The 19,936-nt window shown below is 39.7% G+C and overlaps 1 protein-coding gene across 1 annotated transcript in view; it reads left to right on the top strand.

Moving 5' to 3' along the window:
• CUBN (cubilin) overlaps positions 1-19,936 on the top strand; it is a 270,536-nt gene that overhangs the window by 188,465 nt on the left and 62,135 nt on the right. The window contains exons 44-53 of the mRNA XM_029955578.1: positions 743-921; positions 2,107-2,316; positions 2,958-3,098; positions 3,934-4,115; positions 9,705-9,876; positions 10,978-11,184; positions 13,412-13,561; positions 15,757-15,878; positions 16,388-16,613; positions 18,094-18,281. Coding sequence (XP_029811438.1) covers positions 743-921; positions 2,107-2,316; positions 2,958-3,098; positions 3,934-4,115; positions 9,705-9,876; positions 10,978-11,184; positions 13,412-13,561; positions 15,757-15,878; positions 16,388-16,613; positions 18,094-18,281 — 1,777 coding nt within the window. The remainder of the gene's footprint in view (positions 1-742; positions 922-2,106; positions 2,317-2,957; positions 3,099-3,933; positions 4,116-9,704; positions 9,877-10,977; positions 11,185-13,411; positions 13,562-15,756; positions 15,879-16,387; positions 16,614-18,093; positions 18,282-19,936) is intronic.

Here is a 19,936-nt window from a genome sequence, read left to right as displayed (position 1 = left end):
TGGCAGGACTAAAAGACAAGGCAATTTCCCTAGCTTTCTTTAATAAGAATTCTTATGGGCTTACAAACCGAGGAGTCAGTCTTAACTGTGTTGAACACAAAGAGAATAACTATACTGGCTGACAAAACCTGAATTTTTCTGTTCATTTAACAAAAGTGTATATACATTTGCAAGAATATGTGTGTGAAAGAAGACTTAGGTGTGAGAGCTTTCCTTTATCATTTATGCACCTGAAACAATGCCACTGTCCTACTCAGTAAGCATTAATTGGCTGACTGGCTTTCTTAAGAAATATTGGGTAAATACTCACCAGCTTTTATGGACACAGAAAATTCCAGCTGTGATTCTCCATGAACCCCATGTGGCAAGGCTGTTCTTTGTCACGTGAGATGTGTCCTATCATAATGTAAAACAAAGTACTTGGGTTTTTTTTTTTAATTCCTAGGAGTTAATTTGAGAATGACTTTTATAGTTGTAAAACAAGCACAAAATATGGAGGGAAGGTAAGTAAATATTCTTTGATGTCGTACCTGCGCTTCTAACAGAAGAATGCATTACGATTAGAAAAATAGTGTGCAGCATTCTGAAGTAACACACGACTTGAAATGACTGTCAGAGTGTCTTCTGCGGGAGAAATGAAGATTTAATAATGCTCCTGGAGAATGTTGGTGAAGTCTTTATTTTTTAAATATGTCAAAGCAATTGACTTTGTATATTAAATGGAATTTTCTTTCTACTATAGCTGCACATCCAATTACCTTGAGTTGCGAGACGGGGCTGACTCAAATGCACGAGTACTTTCCAAGGTTTGTGGGAGTTCTCTGCCCGATAGCCAGCTGTCCTCAGGAGAGGTGATGTATTTGAGATTCCGATCTGACAACAGCCCCACACATGTGGGGTTCAAGATCAAGTATGCTATAGGTAACAACATTTTTTTATATTTGGTAAGAAAGTTATGACAGACTAATTACAATAACACTAAACACTCATACCATTTTTAGAGAAGATTTTTCTATTTGCCTAATTTTAATGATTGTTTTAGTGATAGAATAAGAAATATAAATGTCTGAAACCACAAAGCCATTTATCAATTTAAAATTTTACCTTGCTCTCCATTTTATAACACTCTTCTTAGTAGACTTGAGTATTATGTATTTTCCTAACTTGTTTGTAAAAATATATTCAGTTAAATCAAATTTTGGGTTTTTTTAATCATGAAATCTCTATCGTATTACTTTAGTAAAACACTTTACTATTTATCTATTATCAAAGAACTATATTTAGATAACTGTAATTTTGAATGCATCATTAATGGATAATATTTTTCCCCAAGTCTCTAGAGCCAAATGAATCGCTAAACAAAAACAAATATTTCTTCTCTGTCTTTTGATTTTCATACTTAAAAAATGAGCAATACGCATGCTTACTGAAGATGTACTGTCATCTGGTCACAATTCCATAGAATTGAGTATCTGGTGGGTCTGAACACTAACCAAACATATTTAATACAGTCAAAAGTTGGAAAGCCTAGTTGTAACAATACTCAGCCTACACAGTAGGTCATTCTATAGCCTGAGGCAAATTGTATATAATCCAAACTAACTATCACATCCTGCTGTTAAGAAAGAGTTTAGTAATTTTCCAGGCCCTGAGATACCAGTTACTGCAGTGAAATGTTTCTTTGATGGTTAAAGGGCAGGCATCACTAATCAACCACAGCTAGTGGAACATCCATCCAGTCAGTCTTCAGAATCACAGACACAGAGTGGTAGGCAGGCCCTATCAATCTATCCATTGGTCCTTGAAATGAAACTTCCTTGTAACTAATAGCTCTTACATAGTGTCCCAAGAGGATTAATGAGATGTTACAGAATATACCATTCAGTTTTCCATTTCTCATTATTGGACTGGACTTGTGGCATCATTTCTTTTTACATCAATAGTAGATTTCAAGTTCTAAGGGAAACACTAACTTAAACATTTCCAGAATTTTTAAAACAATAACTTATATTCAATTGGCACCTAAAAGTTTAGAAGTGCACTGGCTAAGTTAAAAGAAAGCAACAACAAACAAACCTGTAACAGAATATTGCTCTTTCCTTGCAGCCCCATGTGGGGGGAGAGTGACAGGGCAGAGTGGTATCATTGAAAGCAGCGGATACCCAACACTGCCGTACAGGGACAATTTATTGTGCGAGTGGCATCTCGAAGGTCCCTCAGGACACTACCTCACCCTCCGTTTTGAAGACTTTAACCTTCAGAACTCCTCTGGCTGTGAAAAAGACTTTGTGGAGATCTGGGAAAGCCAGACCTCTGGTCAGTGAAATACATCTGCTGTCTTTTGGGGGTGTTTATGTTCACATGTACTCTTTCAGCCTCTGACGGAGACTCGAGAAAGGCAAGACTACACCTGTTCTTTGGATAGATGTGTAGTCAGCTCTGAGCTCTGCCAGCATTTCTCTCCCTGCGTCCCCACTCATAAACAGTGGGTGTCCGGAGCCCCAGGTCATCATGGAGCTTCTCCTTATAGAACACGGGGAGAGAGCCCTGTATTGAGAAGACCTCCTCTTTCTGTTGAGACCTTCCAGGGCCATATGCAGTTCTCTGAGGGGCATCCTGTTGGGGAAGGAGAGGAGACAGTGTGTATCCTAGAAATCACCTGAGCTGGACACTTGTCACTCTATGGACCGGAACCATCTCCTTCACCAAATGAGCTCCCTCATTGCACTGAGACCTCCTTGCCCTAATGGGATGCAGTTTGAGTTACACGTCTCCACATACTTGAATATGTTAGTTTTATTTGTGTTTGTCCTCCTTCTCTTAACAGAGGTTACCATTTCCTTGTGGGCAGAGTCTCGTCTTTTGTTATTTTCTTTGTACTTGTAGAACACCTCAGGTAGAGGTTAAATGAAATCAATCACCTGACATGTACATACTTAATTATTTGACTCTCACAGGAAATTTATTGGGAAGATACTGTGGAAACACCATTCCCGACAGCATAGACACTTCTAGCAATATTGCTTTGGTCAGGTTTGTCACAGATGACTCTCTGACTGCCTCGGGATTCAGACTACGGTTTGAATCTAGCACGGAAGGTAAGTTCACTGATTTGTTAAGTATAATATATATAATATATTATATTAATAATACAATCATATGATATATAATAATACAACCATATATTAATAATATATAATATTAATAATATAATTATATGTAACATTGATAATATAATTATATGTAATATTAACACTATAATTATATATAATATATAATATTAGTAATATAATTATATATATATTACCTACATTTGATAGACACTATAATAGCCGCTAGCTTTACAATAGTTGTAGAACAAAAGAGACCCCTGTTTTCTTGGGCCTTACAGTTTAGTGGAGAAACAGACTTTAATCAGATAGTCACACCAATAAATGAAAAAATCACAATGTGATAAAGGCTGCAAAAGAAAGGAACTAGTGCTTTGGAAGATATAACAGGATAAGATCCACACACAGTACTCAACTTATGAAAGCCAGTCCATGAGCCCAAGAGTTGTCAGAAATGGCATTTCTGAAATACACTGGTGAAATACAGATTTTATCTGAAAAAACTGGATAATTACAAAAGTCTCCTGAATCTTCTGACTCTTGAGATTACAACATCTATTGGCCTCTCATACTTCCTGGGCCATGATGATAAAATACTACCAGTGAACTGTCTCCCATGGAATCATGACTGAAATATTAAATATTGGAGATCGGAAGTGAATACACATGTTCTCTGTTAAGTCATCACATACGTATAGTGATAAATAAGAGCAGTAATTTTAGCATCCCATGGGACACTAAAGAAAATATTTTAGATAACGCTCCTTGTGGAAGGGGTCATTTTGATTGGATTGGAAGACTTCTTGGGTTTCTTCCCCTTCAGAGTGCGGTGGAGACCTACAGGGCCCCACTGGAACATTCACTTCTCCCAGCTTCCCGAACCCAAATCCTCATGGCCGGGTCTGCGAGTGGAGGATCACGGTCCAGGAAGGAAGACGGATCTCCCTGACTTTCAACAGCCTGAGGCTGGAGACCCATCCGTCCTGCAGCAGCGAGCGTGTGACAGTGAGTGTCCTGTGCAGTCAGGGATATTACATTTCATTGTTGAAGGAGTTTATTGACCTATAAATCATAGTCAGAAAAGTAGGTCGGGAATATTCCCACTTGTGCAACTCTACCTCAGACAGATTCTAAGTATTTTTGATAGAACAAAAACGCAATAAACTGCCATGTTATTTCTAAGACCTGTTTTAAGGGGCTGTTTGGTGTCACAAAATACCTCGGGTCATAGGTAGGATAAATTTTAAGAGCCAATGATCATTACACATGGCAAAACTGGCTCAATGCAGAAAAGCTGAGCCGGTGGGTAGCACATAGCCGAATAGGACCAGAGTCACAGAACAGGCCACCACCAAAAGTTTTGAGCAACTGAGTGGTCCTGCATAGTTACTGTTTTCTGCCAGAGGGACTGAGTGACTCCTTTGGAAGACCATGGCTGCCTGCCAAGGTCAAATGCTTGGGGATATGCCTTCAGCATTCTTAGCTTCCCTTAGCAAAGGAAAACAAAGAAGATCCATGAATAGGAAAGAAGATTGTTAAATGACAGATATGTATGTATATACACACACATACAGGATTAATTATCCATTAATATTAATATATTTCCCTAACCAACTCGACCTTTCCTCAGTCTTTATTATCTCAGCAAACAACCATCCCAAACTTGGGGATGCTCAGGTCAAAAACATGGATGTCTGTTTTGGAGAACTTTCTCTCACACCTTGTATTACATGCATAATCAAGTCCCACTGGCTGTACCTTTAAAGAGATCCGGGACCGAACTACTTCTCACCACACCCGCTACTACCGCCATCACCGCTCACCTAGATCTAATTTAATAACTTCCGGCTGGCTGGTCTCCCTACTCGCTCCCTTGTCTCCCTGCACTTTCAGCGCAGCAGCCAGCGCTACAGCAGAATTAAATATAAATCACATCACGCTGCTCTCCTTGAAAGTTCTCTATCGGTCTCCCCTCTCACTCAGAGGAAAATCGCAAATCTTTACGATGGCCCAGCTGGCCCTGGAGAATCTGCATTGCCTCCCAAACGCCCCCTCCCCCCTGCTCCCTAGGATCTAGTCCCACTGGCTTCCTCTTGGGTGCTTGAATATGCTACGATGCTCCACAACCCATGACACCTGTGCTATGACCTTGGCCTGCGTCTCCCCAACAGCTACTGTGTCTCTCCATTCCCCTCTCTTCGGATGACCTGATCCCTGAGACCCTACATTAAATCGATTCCCCCCCGGCCCATCCTGCCCCTTGCATTGCTGCCTTCACAGAATTTCACACCAGCTGACATTCCCCATGTATTTGTTTATCTGTGTATTGTCTGCTCCCCCTATCAGGACGCGTAGTGAGTTTCATTGGCCGCTGAATCTCTGGTGCCTGGAACAGAATAGAAACAGTACTTATTGAATGAATGCATAGTAGAAGCACTATCATTGTCCTTTTTTTTTTTTAAGTTTATTTATTAATTTTGAGACAGAGAGCACAGATGGGGAGGGGCAGAGAGAGCAGGGAACCCAGGATCTGAAGCAGGCTCCTTGCTGACAGCACAGACCCTGATGTGGGGCTGGAACCCATGAACCTTGATATCATGACCTGAGCCAAAGTGAGATGATTAACTGAGCCACGCAGGCGTGCCTGTCATTGTCCTTTTTTTAAAAACAGGCCACTTTTGTTTTCAATGTAGTGACTTCCTGTTGGGTAGTGAATTCTAAAATACAAGGCATCTTTGTATGTTTCTCTAATACTTCGTATTGCCCTAAAATGATCATATTCAAGCTTCAAATTTTGCTTCTGAGTTATGACACCCAAAGGATTGAAATGTTCTGTTTTATCAGATATTAAAAATTATGGGGACCCAGGTGTTTTATTCTATTTGAAAGCCTGGGAACTTTGGACTAAGCTTGCTAATTTTAATTTTTTTAATTTTTTTAAATTTTGTTTCTGAGAGAGAGAGAGAAGGGAGGAAGAGGCAGAGAGAGAGGGAAACACAGAATCTGAAGCAGTCTCCAGGCTCTGAGTTGTCAGCACAAAGTCTGATGCAGGGCTTGAACTTGTGAACCTGAGCCAGAGTTGGACGCTTAACCAACTGAGCCACCCAGGTGCCATGTAAGCTTGCTTCTTTTAAAGGAACATTTTCCTCCTATTATCAACTGAATATATAGAGACAAGGTTGAAGTAGAAAAAAACTAACCACCCCCAGTATACCATATTTTGATGCATTTTCTTATCTTTTGTGGTAATGAATATATTATGTAGTTGTAATAATATGACATAATTCATTTACATGCTAATTTTCATCCATTATTCTGATTATAAATATAATGGATGCCTATTGAAGAAAACTTGGAGGGCTCAGAAAATAAAAAATATAACAAATACTTGAATTTCAACCAAGCCATTGCTAAAATTTTGATGTATACAACGGCTTATTTCCCTTTGAAATTATTTCCATAGTTGCAATCAGATTGAATATGAAGGTTATTAGGAATCTTACCAGCAGAATTTTCAGATGCTGTGCAGGAAAGATAATATGAAGAGTCATAGTTTCAGAACTCAAATAAGAAAATGGAATTTATAGCAAAACCGCAAATTCTGAATCACGTCTTGTCATTTTCCCACCTCTGAATCATGGATGCCGAAGGCATTTACTTTCAGCTCTTTTAGCGACTTCTTGTGGTGCGTGTGCCATTACTTCAAAGTAATATTCCTGTTCTGCTCCTCGTTTGTTTTTCAGTCTTACACATTATCTATCACCATGCCAGTCTGGAAGATGACTGAGCTCCCTTCGCCATCTAACCCCCTTGGCACAAATGCTCAGAGGGCTCCACACACAGTTCACAGAGGCCGCCAACTTGCTCCCAAAAATGCATACGTCACAGATTTTGCTTAAATTGCTCTTCAGTGTTAAAAAGATTATGACTATATAGATATTATTTGCAACCCAGCCAAGTAGTATACTATGGTAGCGTTTTCTTCGTTTTTTATGAGTAATTATAGTAATTGTATCCTTTCTAACACTGAGTGTTTGGGCCCATATCACTGATTCTCCTGCACGCTTTCATTCCCGGTGGACGTCCCCACCGTGTTTAGTAGAGCACACCCACCAGCTCTTGGGTATTCTCCATGATGGGACCTTTCTCCACCAGCTGCAAGCCTGATGCCAGCTGTCAATCAGGCATGCCCTTCACCAACAACTTTGCAAGCCCCTTCATTCCTCTCCTGGGCTGGACCCAGACTCCATAAGTGCATTTCCCTGTCTTGGTTCATTTCCTAAGTTAGAGAGGCCTATGTTCTTGTATTTCTAAAAGGAAGTGGGCATGGATGAGAAACCTTTTGAGAAGGTGTGTACCTGCAATTAACCTTATTTTACCATTGTTCTTTGAACATATCCTCCACATTGAAATATCATATGTATTTGATCCATTCACCTATGTATATAAATATGTTAATCATAATTTTGGAGTTTTATGTTGCTTCCTGTGGGGTCCATTTCCTTCAAGTTCCTGTTGCCTATTTATGTATATTGATTGGCCTCTGCCTTTCACATTAGATGTTTTCTTACATGTCTGGTGAGTCTTGGTTGCTTATTCATATTTTAAGAATGAAGTACTAACATGCTGTTTGGAAGCTCTCTATGCATGGGATTGTCAATTTATGGTCTTCCTTGGGTGGGAAGGGGAGGGACTTGACCATTCAATGAAGTGAAACTACAAATGTCATATCTACAGGTCTTCTTTTCCTGGGGAGGTTAACACTCCAACAATAGCTTTCAGAATGAATTTCTTTTACAAATCTTTAATATCATGTCCATATTCTTTTTCTTTGAAATGTATTTTTATAGGTTCAATATTTTTTTCTTCCCCCTTCACTCTACTATAAATGAGGGGACATGGCTTTCCCTTTGCCCATACTTTGTTTACTTTGAGAACTTCTTGAAAAAAGTGGGGGGTGAAGAAAGAAGAAAATAAACAAGGAAAAAGAAAAAGAGAGAGACAGAGAGAGACAGGAAGAGAGAGAGATAAGGAAGAAATGCACAATACTGAGATACGTCCCTGATTTTATTCCTGCATATAGTAAATTTTAGAGCTTGTCCTGAATCTCAAATGCCTATTTTCTGCCCCATTGTTTTCTGGGAGTTATAGTTTCAGAGTATATATGTAAGTGGAGGGGGAAAGTGGAAAACAGCATTTTAGTGACCTGTAAGAGCAGGAACTCATGTTATAAACAGATGCCTTAACACTATTAGTCATTGTGATTCTAAGCTCAGGGCAGACATTGGCACAAGGATAACTGCCATTGGTCATGGTTTCCAGCATGTTCCATTTGTCTGTAGTTGCTGATATTCCCTCTGATTCTGGCAAAACATTACCCATTCCTGTTTTCAGTATTACTGAAATTTTGTCATCTTCTGTTTCCGTCTACATTACTTCATGGTTTGCAATCAGAGGGAACTTTTAAATCCAATTTTATGATCACTAGTTGTTTGAACTTAAGTGAATTGCATAACCCTTTCTGAATTCTACTGTCTTAATCTGGAAAACAGGGATGATATTATGTGTCTGGCGGGCATTGTGCTAATTGGATAAAGTAATACAAGGAGGCTATTAGCAGAGCCCGGTGTTCAGGAAGTGATGGGAAATGCTATGTCTGGTCCTTTGAGTCAGAGGACACTTGAAACCAGAGGCGCCCACAGAGCTCAACTTAATGATCAATTATAGGAAATAAAAAAGCTCGCGTCTTCTGTCATGGAGTGTATCCTCCTCCTTCGTATATGTCAGTGGCATCCTCTGAATCATCAGTTCTCATCATGAATGGTTCAAATCCTCATTAAAAACAGGAATATCAATTAGTCAGCTATTATTTAGTTACTTATGGATCTTTCCTGAACTGTGAAAAACAGGCATGCTGAAACACCCTTGGTCTCGCACAGAAGTGGAATAATACTTTGCAATTATCCTAAGTATGTGCACAACTAGAATTATTGTTTTAACATTTTGGAGTCAGCACTACTCGAAACCATTTTTTAAAATTCAAATTAATAAGAAAATTGAGGCTTGGGACCCGTAAGTACTTAGGAAAAAACTATTAGATTGATATTGAGATTGATTTTTTTAAAGTTACTTTTCGAGACATTTGAAAATATTTGAGTGATTATATGCTTCACATCATCAGGGACTAACATTTAAGCTTTCATTCTAAATACGAAAGGTCCTGATACATCGTTAAGAAAAATGGTGCGTCAGTGAACTCTGTGAACTCAGATGTAAGAGCGTTGGCCTGTCTAATTTACATTTAGAGCTTGGTTTCCAGTTGCACACAGTCCAGGAGTTTTTCATTTGTCAGCACATGGCAGGAGGGCATTACCATAATACTCTCATTTTAGTGAAATGACCCTGAGGCTACAGAATGTGCTCCGGGCAACACAGTGGCTTGTGGCACTGGGCTGAGAGCCCATACTGTTAAGTAATTCATTTTAGCACAGAGTTTCCTTAGAAGGAAGTGTATCTGGGCCGTGAATATAACCTCCCAGGAAATATTCAGTAAGATGGACGGCGTGATTAAAGGTTAAACGGTTTTTCCGACAGATATTCAACGGCATTAGGAGTAACTCACCCCAGCTCGGGGAACTGTGTAGCAGTGTGAATGTCAGCGATGAGATCAAATCTTCAGGGCACACGATGAGAGTCGTGTTTTTCACTGATGGATCCAGGCCGTATGGAGGCTTCAGTGCTTCCTACACATCCGGTGAAGAGGCGGGTAAGAGAAGATGTCATAAATACAACCGTTTTAATCGTGGGCACTGCACATGTTCACACAGCTGCTACCAATGGCCACCGAGCCATCTATTTTCCCTTTAGAGATCAAAATTACACCTAAGAACTTCTACAGCAGGCAAACACAAATAACCAGGGAGAAACCCATGCTGGGCAGAAGAAAGAAAAAAAAATTTCTGGTTTCAGAAAGAAAGCTGCCATTGTGAATTTTAGAAAATGCTGGTAGGAGAGCTTCTAGCTCAATTCCGTGTAATGTCTCCATTAAACACTGGTTGCTTATTCCATAGTCCTTGGTCAATTATTTTGTGCCGAAACAGACCTCCTACCTCTAAGAAGGTAACTGACTCCCTGAAAGTGACTAATTGAAGACAGACTGCTTTTACGGTTTCTTAGTCATCCATCGTATACGGTTCCAGTGTAAATGAATGAGGGTTCACATTTGATACCGAGTATTGAAAAATTATGCAAGATATGGCCTTTCCCATCTAAATATTCTCTTACTTTCTGGATTGGTGCTATTTTTTAAGAGTTTTAAATATTAGAAAGAATTGGGACTGTATATTTTTTAAAAATCTTTGTTTCCTTGAAACAAGGAACATTCATTCCCACATGAAAAGGAACAACTTCAGTGGCTTCCCCAATGCTATTTGTTTGATCCAATTAAATTCTTGGGTCAAGTGGAGAATTGCTAATGAGAAGCCATTGAGGCCACCTTTGTAGTTAGATCTTTCTCTAAATTAAATATTAAAGAACAATAGGCTTAAATTAGGAGAAACAGATACACAGCCAAACCCACAAATCCGCCTCATCTACCCTGCAGGAAAATAAAGAAACTGTTCCTTTTTGCATATATTTCCAAACTCACAGAAACTTCTTCCATAGAAATTCACAGAAACTTCCCTAGAAACTCACAGAAACTTGTTCATGCATGAGCCAGCCCTTCTCCCACAATCTTAACTTCATTTACAAAAACAAAGCAATAAACGTCTTGCTGTTGTTATTCTCATTGTTACTGTATTGTTTGCATCTTCTGTTGTGGCCTGAACCTCACTACTACTTTCTGGGTTGCTCTCTGTTTTCTTAGTATGTGGTGGGTCCCTTACAAACTCCGCCGAAGGAAACTTCACTTCCCCTGGCTATGATGGAGTCAGTAATTACTCAAGAAACTTAAACTGTGAATGGACTCTCAGCAATCCAAATCAGGGAAATTCATCCATTTACATTCATTTTGAGGATTTTTACCTGGAAAGTCACCAAGACTGTCAGTTTGATGTCCTTGAGTTACGAGTGGGTGAGTTCAATCAAGGGACATGTTCTCCCACTTTATTTTTTATTTTTATTTTTTATTTGAAAGAGAGAGAGAGAGCACACACACATGCGGGGGAATGGGGCAGAAGGAGAGAAAGAGAATTTTAAGCAGGCTCCATGCTCAGTGCAGAGCCCGTCTCCAGGCTTGATCCCACGGTCCTGGGATCATGATCTTAGCTGAAATCAAGAATGAGATGCTCAATGGACTGAGCCACCCAGCCACCCCACATGTCTTCCCATTTATCCACAGTATTCTTCTTACACCTGGAGACCAGCAACATTGAAGGGACTCAAGTGGCTATAATATATGTACATAGAATCCAAAAGAACTTTGGTCTGAAAAGCTGTAATTCTGTGTGTACCCAGCAGAGGTAGTACGCTTTATTAACAGTGAGTGAGATGTATCAGCGTTTGCAACTAGACTCTGTGTTTCAATTGATGTGAGACTTACCCAGGAGAGATTTAGTGTGCCTGTGTTTTCTCTCTCTCTCTCTCTTTAAAGTTTATTTATCTATTTTGAGAGAGAGAGAGAGAGAGAGAGAGAGAGAGAGAGAGAGAGAGCAAAAGAGCAAGTGACGGGATGGGCAGAGAGAGAGGGAGAGAGAGAGAGAATCCCAAGCAGGCTCTGCACTGTCAGTGCAGAACCCAATACAGGGCTCTCACTAAACAACTGTGAGATCACAGCCTGAAACAAAATCAAGAGGCAGACACTTAACCGACAGCCACCCAGCTGCCTCTGTCTGTGAGTTCAAGTGCTCCCTTCAGTAATCTTTTACTACTCAAGACTTTTTTCCTCAGAGACTGGGACTTAACATGGTCAGAATTGTATCGGTGATTTCCTGAATTTACGGGAATTCTACTTGGAAATCAAAAGAAGTTTTGCAGTGTACCAGATGGAGAGGCACATGGAAGTTATTTGGGGAATTATCCCCAAAGGAGTCAAGTTTGTCTTTGTTTTCATGATAGCAATGGATTGAGGTGCACTTGGTAAACCATAATTCTCCAGAATTTTAAGAAATCTGCATTCCTAGAAGATGAATCCATTTTATTTTCGTTCTTTCCTGAAGTTGAGGAGTGGATTATCCTTCGAATTGCCTCCATTGTTCCATGACACTCTCTTTTGTGGTTTGAAAAAGAGAAATAAAGTAACATTATAGATCATCTATGCAATTTAAGGTTCACTGAATTCCATGTCATATTAAACAAAAAACATTTAAAGGAGGCTGAAAGCAGCAGAAACTAACATCGTTAGGTGGTGGCAGTGTTCTACGGTAGCTATTGAAATCAATGCTGACTTGGAGAACATGTTGGACAGAATTTTAAGGAGAATTTGATAAAATCTGTGGTCACAGACCAAGCGACTCAATAGGAGAATCATCTGGGCCCCTCTAGGTAGATGAATCTAGAGACTTATGAGGGAAATGGAGATTGTAGTCTGAGAATGTTCTCCATGTGGTTTTGATAAACCCTCACAACTGCCACCTGGTTCAAAACCACTGACTTATTGAATTAAGCAGAGTAGCTGTATATTAAATTTCTTCTATTCCCTCATTTTAGAAACACTTAAAATATTGTATTTTGTTGACTTATACGATCAATGATGTTGGTCTGACAGAATAAATAAAGAGATTAAATGTGAGCTCTGTAGGTGTTCTATAAAGGTTAATCAAATTACCATGAAAAATAATCTCCATAAGAATACTCAGCTTTCTCAGCTTTTAGCCTGAGTACTGAATATCCTCTTCATTTTAGTTGATTAAATGCCATGAAAAAAATTACTAAAATTTTAAGTAATTATCAGTGAAATATTTTGTCACTGTTGATATTATACATTTTTTACTCCCTAAAAAAGGCACATTCAAAAAAAATTTTAAGTGAAATGTATCTCTGTTTAGGTATGCTAAAATAATTGTGAAAACACAAATTGGAACAAAATGGCGTGTACCGTAGAGAAAGAGGCCCATACCATAAAAGCATGGTATTTTTTTTTCCTTTGTTTTGTTTGTTTTTACCCAGCTGGAGGGATGCTCTCTTTTGCAGTTGACAAACACAGAAAGGAACTTTGTGAAATGTCAGCTACTAAATCAGAATTTCAATGTATGTCAGTAAATACCTTGAACTGTTTGTTATTATTTGTTCCTATCGAATTAATGTAATGGATTCCTCACAAGCTACATAAAAAATGGCAATCGGTGTATTATTTTGTTCAGGTGATGCTGAGGGGCCTCTGATGTGGAAACTCTGTGGACCTTCAGCACCCATAGTGCCGCTGGTCATACCCAATCCCCAGGTGTGGATTCACTTCGTCACCAATGAACGTGTCGAATATGTTGGATTCCATGCGGTGTATTCTTTTACAGGTAAGACTTGTGATTAAGCTCTCTAACTCTGGCAATAGGATAGTTCATAATTTTTTCCACAAAGATCTCATGTATATTTTGTTAGACTCATTTCTTGGTGGCTATTAGTTTTGTTGCTAATGTCAGTGAGATCTTCTTAATTACCTCTTCTAATTGTTTGTTGCCAATATTTGGGAATTTTAAAATTTTTACACATGGATTGTTAGCCCAGAGATTTCGCTACACTCTTATTAGTCTTCATGCTTTGTGTATAGACTTTGTTTTTTCTGTGTAAACAATCCTATCTTGTGCAAATGATAGTATTTTGTTCTTTCAGCCCCAAAGCACGTTTTTTCTTGTCTGATTTCACTGGCTATGTCACACTCACCATGTTGAACAAAAGGGATGGTAGAATCTTGTTTCTGACCTTAATGTGAAAGGCTTTGACCTTTCACTGTTAAATATATTGATTTCTCTTAGGTTTTCAGTAAATACTTATTATCAGATTAAAGAAATCCCTTCAATTGTTAGTGTACTTTTTAAAAATTCTGAATGAGTGTAAGATTTTATCAAATGATTTTTCTGCATCTATTGAGATGATTCTGTTTTCCTCCTTTACTATATTAACATGACAAATTATGTATTAAAAGACTTTCCTCTTATTAACCATCTTTTGTTTCCAGGATAAACCCTAGTTGGTTGTGGTGTGTGTTTTGAACATATTACCAGATATTATTTGCTAATGTTTTGTACTGGATTTGCATCTGTGACATTCAGTTTATATCTGAAAATTCAACCTGAGACAGCGCTCTTCTTTGCTGTTTCTCTGGGCCATCAGAGTCTTTCTAGAGTCCCTTTCCACTAACTTCACAGTTCTTTTAGACTCTGAACATTATGTAAAAGTCTCAACTCCAGCCCCTCCTTTTGTGGGAGTCCAAGCCCATACATTCTCCTTCTGCAGGGCTCCAAGCCCTCAGAGGTCTCTGGGGCCCACATTTCAGTTTGGATCCATATCCATTTTTTTAAATATTTAGACAGAGTGTGAGTGGGAGAGGGGCAGAGAGAATGGGAGACCTAGAATCCAAAGCAGGTTCCAGGCTCTGAGCTGTCAGCAAAAAGCCTGATACCAGGCTTGAACCCACAAACCGTGAGATGATGACCTGAGCCAAAGTCAGATGCCTAACCCACTGAGCCACCCAGGCACCTCCCCATATCCTTTCAAACTGATAAACTTTCTTTCAGTTTAATATTAGCTCTCAGAATTTGAGTATACTTATTTTTTTAATAAATTTTGGAAATTCCCTCTCTTTCTATGAACTTTAACTATTAATCAAAATACATTTGGGCTATAGTTTTATTTGGCGTTTCTTTGTGTTATAATCAAATGGTTGATTGGAAGAGGGAGTAAGATTGGTCAACCACTTGCCAGTTGACTTTTCTTCATGGAACTGAAAGAAGAGAAGCAGGTTTCAGGGAGCAGTATTATTCGTGTAGAATGTCAGACCACCCTAAGTTTTAAAATATATCTGTTCTTCCACTTGCTATGCTAATGGATACTTTGATAGCTGACCATAGGCATGAGTGCTTCTTATCAAATGACGAATTCTGTAGTTATGGTTTGGATCCTATTCTTCAAGCTTATATTTTCAGTGGCTGTTTTCTTTCAAGCCAGGCAATGTTATTTACTTGTCCCGAGACCCAGGGTCAGTTATGCACACATCTAATTATTCTCCACTTGTGGTACAGATTATCTTCCTTCTCCTTTATTTTAAATATGATCCTGTCCTGGGGTGCCTGGGTGGCTAAGCATCCAACTTCAGCTCAGGTCACGATCTTGCAGTTCATGAGTTCGAGCCCCGCGTCTGGGCTCTGTGCTGACAGTGGGGAGCCTGGAGCCTGCTTCGGATTCTGTGTCTCCCTCTGTCTCTGCCCTACCCTCACTTGTGTTCTGTGTCTTTCTGTCTCTCAAAAATGAATAAGCATTTAAAAATTTTTAAACATGATCCTGTCTTCAGTGTGATTCTGTTTCATTAACACTATTATAGATTTCTGTTAATTTCTTATCTTCTACCCAGTTTTACTTTGCTTTTATCTACTTTCATCTATTTATCCATGTATTGCTTTTTTAAAATCGTGGCTTTAACACTGACTTGCTTTGGCTTTGCCGTGATGTTTTTTCTTGTATCTAATTTAGAAGGTTACAAATCTCATTTCAGACTGCGGTGGAATACAGCTGGGAGAGAGTGGAGTGATCGCAAGCCCCAACTATCCAGCCGCTTACGACAGCTTGACCCACTGTTCCTGGTTGTTAGAAGCCCCACAAGGCCATACCATCACTGTGAGTTCTGATTCTGTTCCACAACAAAAACACCACGTCCTGCATGGAAACAGAGTTCTTTTAGTAAGCAAGCAATTAGAATAGGTTTTGATCCTGCAGTCAGATCACCATCTTCCCCGCATCTTCTCTCGTTAGTGTACAAGGGTACAGTTACTGAAGAAATCTAGTTAGCAAGCATAGGAGAATGGGTTTGTAGATCTTCCCCGTCCGCAGGACAGGTGCAATCACATTTTTGATGAGTTTCCATCCCAGCCCGCTGGACTGTGGTCATCTCTCTAGTTGACTACAGTTTCAGGAGAAATATCCCCTCTCAAGATTTCCAGCAGAACCTCCAATGAGGAAAAAGGAAGAGGGCAGGGGAAGATTAAGTAAGAGACACAAACACAAAATTATATAAATTAAAACAAAATGAAAAGTTCTGTGAGGGCTTTTTCTGACTATGCGTAGCTGACTCAGCTCGCTTACAACTCAGAGCACCTCATTCTTTCTTTCTTTTTTCTCTCCTGCAGCTTACATTTAGTGACTTTGATATTGAAGCCCATGCAACCTGTGCTTGGGACTCTGTCACTGTCAGAAATGGCGGTTCTCCTGGGTCGCCCATAATAGGACAGTACTGTGGGAGTTCAAACCCCAGGACGATCCAGTCTGGTTCCAACCAGCTGGTGGTGATTTTTAACTCGGACCATTCGGTGGAAAATGGTGGATTTTATGCTACGTGGAACACACAAACTTTAGGTAAAAGAAACACTCTCTGCACTTTTTTAAGTGATCTGTGCTTAAAATGTATTAACTAATTTAACAAGTGTGCGTTTTATAACTACTCTCTGTCAGACTGAACTCGGAATGTTACACCTGGATCATCTCATGTAGCAACCTTGTGAGCAAGACACAACATCAATATGTATTTGCTCCATCTGGACATGGATAGAAAGAAACTCAGGATAGATGGGCTGATAATATTCCCAGGTCATGAGGCTAATACCTGGTAGAGTCGGGATTTGAATAAAGACATTGGGTCCAGAAACTTTGATCTTAACACTTCACCGTGTTGCCTACATGGGAAAAAGGGCATGGCATAGCCAGAGAATCAAAAATAATAGAAAACATGGGCTGGAATCAGAAGTTGTTTGGAATAGTTGGAGCTTGGGTGTGGAAGGCTGAGTGGTAGGAGCTAAGTGGTCCTTATCACTAAGAGCCTTGTCTTCCCTGTTGTCCCTCCAGCAATGGGGAGCCATTGGAGAGTGTTGAGCAGCAAAGTGACAAGATTTGTGATTTAGAATGAATGCTCTGTATGTGCCAGAATATGATAGGTTTGATTTCAAAAGGGTGGCTTTTGTGGTATGTCAAGTATGAACTTCATGGAAACTCCCAGAAAATATAAGAACTTGCGTTGGATATTTTAGTCAGGGTTACTTTAAAGCCTTGGAGTATCACACGGGGCAGCTCTTTATTGGAGACTCAGAGTTATTATGAAAAGCTTTTTGTGGAATGAGTCACACTTTATCTTCTTAAATCACCGGATGCTGTTGAAGTCAGAGGGGGGCGTTAGATGTACCAGGTTTTCCAAGGGGTTAAAAGCAAAAGATACAGGGAATACTCTTTAACTTCATTTAGTTTGGTGTTCATAGTTCTTTCTTTTGTCATCTCTTAAGGACATATTTTAATAGCATAAAATAAATAAAGCATAAAGTAGCTTTTCTTTATTTCAGTCCACATAGTTTATTTTCACTCGTCAACGTTTCAATATGAATGAAGCAGATTGCTCAATGGAACAAATTTATTCTCCTGAAAATCATTTTGATGTTAGAGTAAAATTACAAACAAGTGTTGGCTTATATTCTCATGCATTCACAGTAGCAGAACGTGGAATTGTTGGTACTCAAATACTTTATAGCTTCAAGGGGAGTAAAAAATATTGCTATTGTTTGAAAATAGAATCGAAGTCGATCCTCTTTATGGCAAGGATTAGTGGTCTCTGATGAGTTCCATAGAAATATAGCAAACAGTAACGGCTGGAGCTTCCTCTGGGTTCCCTGCACCTCACATGTATTGGGAGCTCTTGTTGCCCACCTGCCCTGAAGGCCAGTGACTCATACATAGACAAGGAAAAAGAACCTCAAATCTCACTTTGAGAAATGTGTCTCTGCTGGAAGTCTTGAGCTACTAAAATTGTTCTTTTCCTCTCTAACTCATGACTTCCATGACGATTTTCCAGGTTGCGGGGGAGTATTTCATTCAGAAAATGGGACAATCCGGTCTCCTCACTGGCCTCAGAATTTTCCCGAGAACATCAGATGTTCCTGGACAGTCATCACGCACGAAAGTAAGCAGTTGGAGATCAGCTTCGACAGCAACTTCCTAATCCCCAGTGGAGATGGACAGTGTCGGGACAGTTATGTGAGGGTGAGTGCGCTTGTTTATTTAATGGGAGCCGACCTGGTTTTTTGAACATAAACATTTAGACCAGAAATGACTCATTGCCTCTCCAAGTAAGGAAAACACAGTTTTGTTGCTTGGATTTCCTGACTAAAAGCATGAGAAATCTCAACTATTAGGAGTTAAAAATCTGTCCCACAACACCCAGGGTACTGCCCTGTGACTTTTCATGTGCTCGTCCGGAGGCAAAGTACCGTAACTCAGGAGATTGTGTTCTGGCCTGATGAAGTTCTTGAGTGCTTAGGGCGCTTCCTTTCCATGAAACTAAAGAAAGAAGGCCAGATTTTTTTATTGTGTTCGTTCTTTCGTTTGTTCATTTATTTGATCATTTTTTGTTTTGTTTTCTAATATATCCTCCAGGACAAAACAAATGTAAGGCACCATTATAGGCAGCATTTAAAGTATGCTATAAAAATGACAGAAAGCTAATGATGTGGCTAATGTCAGCCCCCACTGTGGGCCCCAAGGGTCCACAAGCTGAAAAGAATGTGAGAGTCTCACGTACAATCATGGCCGTGGGCAGTCAGGAAGGCTCTTTCTCTCTAAAGTTACACATGCTGCTTGGGTGCCACCGACTTCACTTTTCACTGACTTATGACCATGATGACTGTATGATAAATTCATTCCATCTGTGCTATTTAGCATATCATGCATTATATCTCTAAGAGGCCTTTCCACTAAAAGGTGGAAAGGACATTGGCCTTAAGTTCACATTAGCCAGGACTCCATTCATATCTCTTGCATTTACTACCTGCATGTTCCTCCATGTGCTAATTAAACCTTTGGCCTTAAATTACTCAACCAAAAAATAAAGCAAACAATTCGCCCGTTAGTAGGACCGTCTTGAGCATTAGAGATAATGTGATATAATAACACGGACAGTGCTTGGTGCTGGAATGTGAAACCACCTAATGAATAGCAGTGGCTTTTTACTGTCGGTGTTATTATTATTTTACATCATCTTTCACATTCTGTTTTATATATACCTGATCCATGCTGACTGTTCAAATAAAAATCCCATACTTTTATAATATATGCCCATAATAAAACACATTTAATACAAATTTTCCTAATTGCTTTTTTCATGAAACCAATGAACTCTCTCTCATGGACTGAGTCCATAGCAAATGCATAGATATACATAAAGAGTCTCACATTCATCAGTTGTACAAATGGAATCCAAAAAGTTAGTTAGGCCCATTTTTCCTTTTTAAAAAAAATTTTTTTTAAATGTTTTATTGATTTTTGAGAGAGAGAGAGAGACAGACAGAAAGTGCAAGCTAGGGAGGGGCAGAGAGAGGGGGAGACATAGAATCTGAAGCAAGCTCCAGGCTCTGAGCTGTCAGCATAAAGCCTGATGTGGGGCTGGAACTCATGAACCTCAAGATCATGACCTGAGCTGAACTTGGACACAACTGACTGAGCCACCCAGGCACCCCAACCCCTTTCTCCTCTTGACCAAACAGGAACCCCTCTGACCTCTGGCGGAGCCAACACAATTGGCAGATGGAATCCACTTGCAGCCCTGCCCAAACTAAGTGGCCTGGGAAGCACTCTTTCCCTTCTCTGGCTTTACTGAGCCTCCTGTTTCTGCCAGGGGACACTGAGCAGGGCGGGCAGAA

This window comes from Suricata suricatta, chromosome 10 (genome assembly GCF_006229205.1).
Source record: "Suricata suricatta isolate VVHF042 chromosome 10, meerkat_22Aug2017_6uvM2_HiC, whole genome shotgun sequence".
Lineage (NCBI taxonomy): Eukaryota > Metazoa > Chordata > Mammalia > Carnivora > Herpestidae > Suricata > Suricata suricatta.
The sequence above is the reverse complement of the archived record's forward strand: the minus strand, read 5'-3'. Positions and strand labels throughout refer to the sequence as shown.